Below are 13,111 nucleotides of genomic sequence, written 5' to 3'. Positions count from 1 at the left end.
TCAAGAGATGTTAGAACTAAAAGAGCAGTGCCTGCCTTGGGTTATTCATATTTCAGTGTTTTAGAAGAAAAGGTTAATCAACTACCAAAGTGGCATAGCTTAATAGATACACAAAATTGATGCTAGCAATTATCAAGATTATGTTATAAAATGTCACATAATAGAAATAAAGCAACGAGAATCAAGCTTACTAACAGAACAAATTGTGACATGAAACATGAAATAATAAAAAAATGAGAGCGAAGTGATATTTAAGAGAAGAAAAAATATTAGTGATGAAATGAGATACAGAAGGGCCCAAGTACTTTTGTTTATGCGTAGTTTTTTTGTATTGAAAATTCTCCTCCTAGACTTGTCCCTTGGATACTTATTATTCTAAGTGTTTGTTTAAAGGCCACTTCTTTAGGGTGGCCTCTCTTAAAACCCTAACCAAGCTATATTCACTACAATACTTTCTCATTTACCCTGTACTTTTTTCCTTAATATTTACACAATGTATAGTTCTCTATTCATTTGACTATTTGCTTACTGTTTTTCCCACTGAGGCACATAAAGATTAAATAACTTGCCAAAATCACACAACCCTTAAGTAGCAAAACCATGACTTGAATGCAATTCTGTCTTGAAAGGCTATATTCTTCCTGCTCTACCACACTGCCATGAGGAGGATAAAAGATGGACAAAACGCTACGATAGTTTAAATCAAAGACTACACCCTACTCAGAAAATCAGGGATGCAATCATGAAAAATTTTCACTCCCAGGTCTTATGCTGTACCCTAGAAGTGGAGATAGAAGAATTTTGTTTTGTTTTCTTTATTTCTTGTTGTTGTTGTTTTTCCAGGTAAAGGATACAGCATGATCAAAGACGTAAGTAAGGAAAGTACAAGTCATATTTGGGGAAAAAGGACAGAACAATTAGGTAAGAATATAGGAGGATGATGAAAGAGAAGTGTGAAAACAATAGCTCGGGCCAGAGAATGGACCCAAATACATCAAACATAGGAGGCTGGGGTCAAATGCATCAGCAATGGGGAGCCAATGAAAGTTTTTGAACAAGTAAATTACATGATTAGTAAAACTGTGACGTCTTAGGGGATGGGCTGGATGTTAAGGAATGGAGCAAAGCCCACTCAAAATTAACTTAAGATAAAAAAAAAATAAAGGAAATGTGGGGATCACAAATAGCCAACTTTAAGGGAATTGAAAAGCTATCAGACAAGGACTCATTCCACACCTGTATTTGTGGATGCATTTGTGTGCATTCGTGTGTGTGTGTGTGTGAGAACATCTCCTCCATTTTCTGGACATCTTTTCTTTCTGCAAACTTACTTCCTTCACTCTGCTCTTGGTTCCCAGTTCTCTTAACTATGACTTTCACCTTGCTCTGGACTGACAGAAAGGCAAATCTGGTCTCAATTCTACATTCCTAATACCATATAGGTATAGTTTCTGGGTTTTGTGGTTCACATTTTTGAGAGAAGTATCTATTTTATATGACTTAATTAGTTGTTTCTGGGGTGACGTGGTATAAATATGGCTACCTAGATTCAACCTCTTTATCAGGTATCAGGAATTGGTAGAGTTCTGGGCAATTCTAAGGGAAGAGAGTGTGGGCTGGGCAGACACTCCTAAATATAACAAATGGATTTAAGGGGAGAGAGTAAAAGCAGGTAAACCTCTAAGGAGGCTACTGTAATAGTCTAAAAAAGAAAACAGTGGTGGTGGTAGGTGTGGAAAAGAGAACTAAATCAAAAGCCACAATCAGGGTAGAATTTAATAACTGATCAATGGAAAACTGTGGGGCAGGGGAAGGATTGTCAGGAAATGATTCAAAACTATCTCTGAAGTTTCCAAACCAGAGACTAGGAAAATGTCTGTCATACTTTCATAAAACATTAGAGACTGAATGGTTTCATATACCTTCCCTTTATAAGAAAATAAAATTGGGACCAGAGAGAAAAAGTGACTTATCTTGAGTAACAGTCAATTAGTAGCAGAGTAGAATTAAGACTTAAGGAGACTGGACTTGGCCAAGGAATGGTGATAAAACCTGGAACTTGGGTAAGGTAGAGGAAATGGTGCTGCAAGATTTCCAAGAAAATAGGCAAGACAGTATTCCATGGGAAGAATTAAAGATGCAAAGTGAAAGATACCTATGTAAAGTAAAGTGAAGAGTAAAAAAAAGAGTAATAGAATCGGGCACTGCATGATAAGAGATAAAGTGGAAGCTGGTCAGGACTACAGCTAGTCATAATCAGGTAAGTATAGAATGTGTAAGGAATCGTTAGCTGGGAACCAAGAATAGTGGAAAGGAGTCTTATTAGTCATCAGTGGTGGTATGAGTCAGAAGCCAGATTTGCATGGTCAGCCAGCCAACTAGAAGGAATTGAATGGTATCCAGGTATTACCATATGCACAACAAATCCAGAAAGTGAAGACAGTTTTGGTGGAGAAACTTATGAATTTGCCACATTACACATTTTGAGATTGGGGTGTTAACAAGAAATTCAGGGAGATGCCCTGGAGACCACTGGAAATGTGGGAGTAGACCTTGGAAATGTGGTCTGAGCCAGGGCCATGTCTGTCTGTCTGTTTATCAGATGACCTGCTAAAAGTGACAATCTAGAGAGAAGAGAAGACATTTCAGTGTAAGCTTTATATATGGTGGGGTGGGTGGGAGACAGGACAGGAAGAGAGAATCTCAAAATAAGAACATTAGCCTTGGACAGCAGAGTGGTTTGATTGCCACTGGAGATTTGGGGAAACCATAAATTTTACCATGCTCTGGTAGCATATTAGAAGAATTGTTATACAACAGTCATACAACATCTGTTTCAACAAAACGTTACTGAAAAAGACACGAATTACATGGCTTACTTTGTTTACATAGGTAGATACATTATTTTAAAGGGGAAAAAAACCTCCCCATTAGTCACAGCCAATTTCAAGAACAGCTCCTTCTTTAAAGCATTATTTAAATAATTACAATCCTGAGGAAAAATCTATTACATGACTGGAACTGTACTAAGTAGTTCCTTAAGCTTTGGTCACTGTGCTATTACCATGTAAATCCAATGGCAGCCATTTTAAATGCAACTAGTGTAAAACTCTGCCAAACAAGGAAAAGCTAAGGATAACTATGGCACAAATTAAATCCTTTATTTTAGGGAGCTTGAATCCCAGGCAAAGAGAAAGAAAGACGGGCTTATGAGAAAAAAGGGAGAAAGAGTAATAATTGGCAAAAGAAGCAGAAACTAAAACACACAGTAAAAGATTATGTAAGTAGAAGCCACGAGAAAGTAAAAACAAGAAAGAAAAGATCTGATTAAGCAGAAACTAGTCATCCTAGAAAAAAATTAGTCATAGTAGCTAGACATAGAGAATAGCCAAACCAAAATAATGATAATTTATTAGAACAGAGAGACAAAGATGTTTCCTGTTGAGGCTGCAACATGATAGTTTAGTTGCAAAATTGTGTAGTATCCTGAACAACCATTTGAGTTGTCTTCTGGTCTTTCAGAACCCTCACTGTGCAGCTCAGATAACTGTCTTTCTTATTAACATGAATAGCTTTATAATAACTCCTTCTTATTATGACATATAGCTTATAATAACTCTTTATTACTTAAGTCTGCTTAAATGTGTCTTTGATTTCTACCACCTCAATAGCCTAACTTACTTTTTGCACAGCAGGTAGATGATCAGGTGGAAAAAAGAAAGGGAAAAAGGAAGACGCAAGTGTTAAACCACAACAAATAAAGTAAGCAGAGTTCCTAAAGGGGATGTGTGTGTATGTAAAACCCACTGAAGATATGTTCGCATCGTATACATTTTACATATATATGTTTGTGTGTGAGTGTGTATAAAATCAGCAGATGAAATAAATAGGAAGAACTAGAATAATGGAACAAATGAGCACAAATATGAAATAACTACATATATTTACTATATTTAAAATAAATTAAGATTTAAAATAATTGAGAGACTATAATGAAAGAAAAAGAACAACAGTATTTTTAAAAAATAGAACTTGTAGGAATGACTAGTTCCTACTTTAAAAATTCAACAAATAGGTTAAACAGCAGATTAGCTATCTTTTTAAGAGGGCCTTAGAGAACCAGGAAAGGATTTTACCTAGATTGTAATATAGAGAGGGAAAGACACAGGAAATATGAGAGACATAACTGCTGCCCAGGAGTCAAGAAAGTAGAGGAAATAAATATGGAAAGAAACAATGTCTGATATTTCCAAAAATGGAGAATATTAAAGAAGTTCATTCTGTTTCATTAATGACCAATAAAAACAAAATCACAACTGAGCACATCACAATTAAACATCAATGACAGGAAAATCTTTAAAGGTAGCCAGGGAAAGAAAAAGACCAACCATAAAATAATGACAATTAGACTTTTCATCAACTATAATAAATGTCAAGAGACAATGAAATATTACCTTCAAAGTACTGAGCGAAAATAATCATAAACCTGTTGACTGTATATCAACTAATTATCATTCAAAAGTGAGGACAAAATAAAGATATATTTAGATAAGGTATGAGAATGTAGCACTCACTGAAAACATCAAAATACAGGTTTTCTTCTTGGGTAAGAAGAAAACTGATCCCAGAAAGGAGTAGGAATCACGTGCTAAGAAAAAAAAAAAAAAAAAAGAAAGAAAAACGTAAACATTTTGATATATCCAAATAAGAACTAACTGTGAAGACTACCATCTAAATAGGGGAAATCACCTTTTGTTTTAATTCTTAGAAGATGAAAACTTTGTCTTAATCATTTATGCAACTTCATTAGTGCCTACCAGAAAGTGGACTCACAATAAATACTTGATGATTAAATGAATATGTAATGTATATACAAAATGAGTCTCATCTCAATGTTAGGTCAAAGTCCCTGCTTTGCTAATGAAGAAACTGAAAATACAGAAGACTGACCCAGTATTGTATGACATATTGAACCTATTTACCCTTCAGAGAATAGGAAAAGACATTACAATGTCAAAAAAATTATGACAGTTTCTTTTATTATTATAGGTCTGAGTCTACCTAATAAAAAGTGCCTATTGTTGAAGACACTAGTTGGTTGTAAGACTTTCTTTATGAGCTGTCTCTGGTCTCATCCACTTTCTAAACATCACAAGAACTACAAAGAAATGGACATTGATTTATTCATTCAAGAAATAGTAATTAAACATCTATTATAAGCCAAATGCTTTATCAGGTCTTGAGGCTATAACAATGAAAAAGATGTATCTAATCCTTACTCTCAAAGAGTTAGTAGCCCAGCTGATAAGAAAGTCATTAAATGAATAATCATGCATTACAAGAATGTAGGAAGTCAGCAAGTATTTCCTATTGCTTACTGTGTGCTATATGCAAATGAAAAGGGAGAATACATGTTCTGTGATTTGTAATATGGTAGAAGAGATTCCAGGTAATTAAAAATATGTGAAGCAATATATAGTCACATAAAGAATAAACGGGTAAAATAAATTACAATGTTTGGGAAATGGCAAAACTGCTATATCCTTGACAAAAAATAAAAAGATGGGGAAAGACACAAAAAAGTTACATATATTAAAGATATGAAAAATTAATAGAGATTCCTTTTATTTTTAAATTCCTAGGAATATCTTTTCCAAATATTCCAAAATTTATCAACTTTGGCACAAAACAAAAGATATAAAAGAATTTGGAAGTATTTTTGTTAGTGTTCAGTTATGATTAAAGCTTGGACATCAAAACTATTTTCATTCACTATTTCCCCTCCCAGCCCTAGAAATATAATCTTTGATCTTTATCAACCTATTAACATTTGGGGTTCTCTTTCTTTGACATTCTTTTGGGATGATTTAAACATTTAAACTTTGAAAATGAAAGCAGATGCCTGTCTTCAAAAAAATGTTCCCAACATATAAATATAATGGCTGATGTCTAAAACCTCCTTTTAGGAAAAGCACTGCAAACTGTTGATCCTCTCAGTACTTTAATGGTGAAGTAAAGACATGTTATTATACCTCCCATGTAGATGTGATCTGATACATGTCAATCTCAAAAACAAGATGGTAGTACAATTAATACAGAAGACTGCCTGATCTTAATTCTTAAATTGAAAGTTCCTGCAAATATCCAGCACCAAATTCTTAAGCCTTCTGAATAACTAGTTACAGGAACAAATAATCTTTCTTCTTCTTTTTTAATCAATACAGATAAGGACAAGATGGCTAGATTATTTATATACATATTTACAAAATTAATACCAATGTGAAAACTGTTATGTGCAGAACATATGATGCCAGCAAATCACTTTAATTTTCACTTGTACAAGTACACAAAATATAAAATAATAAGAAATGGGGCAATGAAGTAAAGGGATGCATTTCCCTTCTCTTGTTCCATAGAAGGAGTTTGAAATTCAGCCATAATCAGTAACACTTAGAGAACCTGATTATGCCAATCTATTGTTCTAAAAACCTGCCCCAACTCAAGGTCACAATTAGGATAGTGGATACCAAGATAATGGGAAGGAATTCCAGGGATTTGGAATTCTATTGGGTCCTGGGATTGGACCCTGAATTGCCTATCTTCTACTCCCCTCAACCCTCTGAAATCCTACCTGCTTCTTCATTTATTTATTCAGTTGTTTCTTCACTTCTGCAGTTAATAAGTATCTACTGGGTCCAAGGGACTTTTCTATAAATAGCCATCACTTCTCCTAAAAGACTCAACTCAAAGGTCTCCTTTCTGTAACTTCTACCTAACCCCTCTCCACAATAACTCAAACCCTCTTGCCACATTGAAATCAACTTCTCCCTTTTCTGGGTTCTCATATCTTTTTGCTCATGACACTATTATATACAGCACTTGTCACAGGGTAACAGAGTGAGCTGCTTTTTATGACTGTCTCCCGTATGAGTATGTGAGATACTGAAAGACCGAGTTGTCAGCATTCTCCAGCAACAGTTCATACTGTACCTTGATCATAAGAAAAGGAACTAGAGTAGTCCTAAATAAGAGCACAGGGTCTAGAGTACGATTACTAGCTTCTAATTCCAGCTCCACCTGACAAGAGACAAATTACTTAGATTCTTTGTGCTTCAGCTTATTCTTGCGTAAAATAGGGATAAAAACTACCCGCTTTATGGATTATTGGTGAGGACTGAGTTAATACATAAAAATAATTTAGGACAGTGTTTTGTATTTGCTCAGTAAGTGTTAGCATTTATTGTTATCATCATCATTAAATTAGGCTTGGGTCACAGTCACTTGGGATTAGGGCAATCCTTGCTCCCCACTTGACACTTCAAACTGAGAATTGCCAGATTTTTTTAGAAAGAAAAGATTTTCAGGTTTTTTTCTTTTCTTTTTTTTCACATTTCATTCTCTTCTGAGTTGGGCTTCTTGTACAGAATGTCTCTTGGAAAGATTACTTATTAAAATAAGAAATAAGTTTACTTATGAAATGTCATTTGATAATTTAGTTGGCATGAAGTTACCATATTAATGTACACAGTGTATAACAGATTGAACTCAAGAGATTTAAATGACAGAATAAGTGCATTATCATAGGCGGTGACAATGACAACTATGACTCACTGGAAAGCCATCCAACTTTGACTGTAGGTTTGACCATACCATTTTCCACCAGAGTGACAATCGAACTCACTGACATCTTCATTTATTTCTTAATCATGGCCATGTTAGTATCCAGAGTGCTTTTTGGGAAAGATGGAGGACACAACATGCAGGTTATTAAAACAATAAAGGGATGGCAAACTAATCTGATTAACTTCATCAGGAAACAGGTCCACTAAAATTTGGTGGCAATGACTATTTCTTAACGAATGCTGCACTTTATTTATTTTGTACCTTGAATGTTTCTCTCCAGATTAACAAAACTTTGCTGGAAAAAGATGATTTCAGATACAAGCTGAGGCATAAGCTATTATTGCTTACTGTGGAAAGATATACCTTATATGTACCAATGCAGCAAAACATGATTCTTCTTTTTTCTAAAAGTCACATAATCCGTAAGGGAAGAACAGCTTGGAATGAAGCAATGAGCCTATCACAGATCACACTGTTGGCTGTGGACAGGTATTCACTGGTATACGACCACAGTCATGGTTCTGGTTAGTGTATCTGTTTGCTCCCTGGATCACCCCAGGTATGGATAGAGAGAAGAAGAAAATGCCTACAGTTGTATTTGCACTTTAAAATTCACAGAGACCTTTCTTATATACTATACCATTTATTGGTCATAGCAAGAATTAGTTATTCTTTTCCAGATGAGAAAATAAGGATCTGGGAAGATAAGTGACTTACTCAAGTTCACAGAGCAAATAAATAGTGGAACCAGACAAAGAACTTGAGAATTTTTGATCCATGTCCTGGAGAGTCTCAATTTATTCCTCAAGCTGTTTTAATTTATACTGAATACTTTGATGCTTAGGTCTCCCCCCTCTTCAGTGTGAAGAGCAGAGTACAATTGATTCTCAGTAATACCTAACAACTTATACTTTTTTCCCCCTGAATTTTCATTTTACTTTGGCTGGGAATGTACACATCTTTTTATTGATTTATTTGTTCAACAAGCATTCATTAAGCTCTGGCCATGTACCCAGTTCATGAGTCAGAATAAAGGTTACATAAAAGTTTCAGTCAGGGAATAAGAAGTCTATATATTTAATCAACAAGAACCAAATATATCTAAGAAGCTTACCCCCCTCTTTGTTCACATTCAAAAATTGATATTGTAAGCCTTCTGTCACTTCTTGATTGTCAGTGCATTGATTATCTATTTTTATGAATTTGAAGCTAAATCCCAATGATCTGAAAAGTGATTGGCATACTTTGATTTTGGCATGAGCTTGGAAACTGTGAGTGAATTTCAATATGAATTTAAGCAAAACATAGTAGGGTTATGAACAAAGTAACAAATGATCATTATCATAAATACTATTCACTTCCATTTCAGGATGAGAAAGATAAGGCCTAGAACTGTTCGAGTTTACATAGTAGCAAGCTGCAGAACCAGGACTTGAAGTAAAATCTCTTCATTAAACTAAATTTAATTTAATGATTAAATTTCCGCTGATGTATCCAGAGAATGGAAAGAGCAATGGAATATGGAATAAAATGTGGACAGCCTTTAGAGGAAATACTCAGAGGCATGTCTAGAACCAATGCCATTTTTAAGACTACATAACTCAAATATACATTAATTCTGTAAAATCTAGACCACAACCAAGGTTTTTTTTACAAAATTAAGTACATAAATCTTCTTTTTCCTGGAGAGCTTGAGAGATTTTTATATGTACCATTTCCCATTTTTAAAAATTCTTAATTAATAAAAATAGTTTATTAGTTTTCTTTTTCTTCACAGCATCTCTAAAGAATAAGGGAGGAAAAATATCATTTCAGCTTAAAGATGAATAAACTAAAGTACTGGGAAGGTAATGTGCTTTTTCTAATTTACTTGAGTACTTAGTGTTATTAGAGCATATTGGTATGGGAGGGATTCACTGTTTATGACCTCCAAGATGGAACACCAATTTTTGTTTTGTTTTGTTTTGTTTTGTTTTGTTTTTTGAGAATATTTAAACTTGCTTTTATTTAAAATCAGAAACCAGTATTGGAACACCAATTTTGTAGTTACACTGATACTATTTCACCAAATACCAACTTTATAAAAGTAGAACCTTCCTGATCTTTGTGATTTTGTTTATTTTATATATAAACCTTAAAAAAGTATTTATCAAATGCCTTCCAAGGGCCAAAACTATGCTAAGCACTGGGGGCACAGTGATGAGTAAGAGAGTCATGACAGTGTCCTCACAGTGCTTACCAGCTGGAGCAGAACCGTCCAATAGAAATATAATGCAATCCACATATATTACTTAAAATTTTCTATAGCCACCTTAAAAAAGCAAAAAGAAACAGGTATAATTTTAATACTGTATGTATTAAATAATTTCTAAAATATGACTATTTCAACACAGTATGAACATATAAATTTTTGAGATACACTAAAGTCTTTTTTCAAATTAAGGTGTGTATTTTACATATATGAACTTTCCATTAGGAGCAGCCACATTTCAAGAGTCCATAAACACATGTGGCTACTGGCAACTGTACTGGATAGTATAGGTCTAGGGGAGAAGTTAAATAGGAAGCAAGCAATAGAACAGTGGGAGTGCTATGACAGGGAAATGCAGTGCTACGGGAGCATGGAGGAGAACATCTCGACTAATCTGTGTAGAACTAGAAAAAACCTTCTGGAGGAAGTGACACTTCAACTACGCTCTCAAAAGGATGAGCTGGCATTAGCTACAGGAAAGGACACGGGTTGGGGACTTTAGAGTTAATGTTAATAATACACAAGGCCTGTGAGAGTGACTACGGTGTGCTGGAAAAATGAGACTATGAGAACTTTAGTATGGTTAGAACAGAGATTATTATGGAGAGCAAGAAAGATGAAAATGAAAAGACAGGTAAGTGCTGGTCCACGAAAAGCTTCGCAAACCATGTAAAGGAATTTGGATTTTATTCTAAGGAATTCATCCTTTCTAAAGACTTTAGGTCTCTATTTATGGAACTAGCAATTTCAGACTGAAATGTGCTCCTCTTCACAGAAATACAAGGGGGAGTAAGACAGATGGAGATGAAAAGGCTAAAGCAAGATGACCATTTATTAGAGGTGATGAAGAGTTTGGTTCTATATTAAATTAGTCCCTCAGGTCATTTTCAAGTTTTAGATTTCATAAATCTAACTTTTTAGCTATAACTGTATTAGAACATAAACTAGGCTTAACAAAATGTGGTTTGTTATTTATGAATTATTTTGGGAGGGAACACTAACATGTGCTAGATATTAATATTAAAATTTCTGGCTAGTAGTTCTAAATAGTGTGTATGAATAGTGAAGTCCCCACAGGTTGTTTCTGGAATTATAAATTACTAATTTGGTAATTCACAAAGCAATTCATGGTAGTTGTAAGTATCCTGTTCCAATTTGCAGCCTCGAACCCATCTTCTGGTGCTCACATGATATGGCAGAGTACTGGAACTGTAGTTACTTGTACTAGCAAAAGGCACCAGGCTTTACGTTTTACAAATTACAGCTTAATCACTTGAATTATTATGTAATTGCACTAAGTATACTGTGATTACAAGTGTTGTGGTCTTCCTTGTTCTAATGGATTATTAACTTTTTGAAAGTAAAGGAAGTGATTCATATTTCCATCAATATATGCGTTTTACTATGTCAGGAACTGTGGCATATTTCCCAGAGTGCTTGATAATCTTGAACATACTTAGTATGATTTTATTAGAACCAGAAAAGATGTCCAAAATATAGTCACAGCATGTTATAGCCTGCCAAAACACATGTTTATTAAATAAAGATATTGCTTAGGAACTGTACCAGGTTGAATAGTGTCCCCCAAAGTTTGTGTTTACCCGGAACCTGTGAACATAACTCTATGTGGAAATAGGGTCTTTGCAGATATCATCAAGTTGAGGACATATTCCATTAGGTCGTGCCCTAAATCCAATACGACTGATGTCCTTATAATAACAGGAAAATTTGGACACAAAAACTTGTACGGGGAGAATCCCATGTGATAGTAGAGGCAAGACTTAGTGATACATATACAAGCCAAGGAAAACCGAGGATTGCTGTCAACTGCCAGACATTAGGAATAGTCAAGGAGGCATTCTCCCCTAGAGCCCTGCTGATGCCCTGACTTTGGACTTCTAATCTCCAGAACTGTGACAGAATAAATTTCTGTTATTTTAAGCCACCAAATGTGTGGTACTTTGTTACTGCAGTACTAGAAAACTAATACAGGAACCTTACTGGGCCCTCCATTGCTTTCCATATTTCCTCTGTGAGTAGTTCTCTTAAGAGACTTCTATTTAAGGGACCTGACAAATTAATCCCTTCCTCTGTTTAACTGTCTCAGGATAGTATTTTACTCTGAGCATTCCTATACAGTCCTGCTTCCACCAAAAGAGCTATACCCTTATAGCCAAGAGCACTTACTTTTGCCACTAATTAATTTAATCAAATATTACATAAGCTGGTGAAATATGAATGCAAAATGAAAGACATCTGCTATTCCCATCAAAAATAATGTAGACACTTTGGAGACTCTCAATTAAGGTGAGTCATGTAAAAAGGCAATGACATTAGATATACGTGAGGTAATGATGAAAGATTGAAAAATTATGAAAATCTAGAAAATATGTTCAGATTGTTTTGAAAGTACCTTTAAACTCTAACTTCATTTTAATAAAAATAAAATCAGAGCTTGTAGAAGATATGTCATGGGTGTGGTTTATGTAAGAATGGACTTTGTAGAACTGCAATTAAGACTCGAGCATCTCCATGCATATATAAATATGTATAGGTTCTATAATTCTCCACATGTACCAACTTTTTCTATTACTCACACAATCTTAAGATTACAATAAATAAGAGGGTTTCCATTATAAGTAAAAGAACCATGTTTACTATACTATGTTTTTATTCAGTCACTTACCAGTCAGTAACTTTGTGAACAAAGGTTCTGATCTGCTCTCCATTCTACTGTTAGTACTCAGTAAAATGCCTGGTATAAAGCAGCCTCTCCCAAAATAGTTTTTGAATAAAGGAGCACAAAATGCAAACCCATTTTTTTTCCTGTTTTCCCCTTGTTCACAGAATTATATCATCAATAAATTTGTATTATTATGAGCTGATTTGAGCCATAAAAATGGACTCATTACGGGGAACTCAATCTTTTAATGGAATTTATTAAAGTCTACACATATGTGAATATTCTTATTCTTATGATATCATTTCTCATAGCCCTAATACGTTTTTCACATCATAATCTTTCTGAAAATACTTAAACTATTTCTATTCTACATCTTGATATAATTTCTGTGTAATGCCACAGAGTTATTACCCCAAGTTTGCAGATTAGGACACTGAGACAAAAAAGTTAACTCAATATCTTAAAGTTAAATTCCCAGTTATGCCTCAAATTCATGAGCTTCCAAATTCTAGATTAGTACTGGCTTTGCCTTTAATTAAACTGTCTACCTTGGA

General features: G+C 34.5%; 1 protein-coding gene across 7 annotated transcripts in view; it reads right to left on the bottom strand.

The window, feature by feature from the left end:
* METTL15 (methyltransferase 15, mitochondrial 12S rRNA N4-cytidine) overlaps positions 1-13,111 on the bottom strand; it is a 179,732-nt gene that overhangs the window by 24,227 nt on the left and 142,394 nt on the right. For 2 of the 7 annotated variants that reach the window (XM_048213946.2, XM_026512199.4), the window contains exon 6: positions 4,575-4,648. The exons of the other annotated variants lie outside the window; for them this stretch is intronic. In XM_048213946.2, coding sequence (XP_048069903.1) covers positions 4,575-4,648 — 74 coding nt within the window. The remainder of the gene's footprint in view (positions 1-4,574; positions 4,649-13,111) is intronic. 7 annotated transcript variants of the gene reach the window in all.

Source organism: Ursus arctos, unplaced genomic scaffold (genome assembly GCF_023065955.2).
Source record: "Ursus arctos isolate Adak ecotype North America unplaced genomic scaffold, UrsArc2.0 scaffold_23, whole genome shotgun sequence".
NCBI lineage: Eukaryota > Metazoa > Chordata > Mammalia > Carnivora > Ursidae > Ursus > Ursus arctos.
The sequence above is the reverse complement of the archived record's forward strand: the minus strand, read 5'-3'. Positions and strand labels throughout refer to the sequence as shown.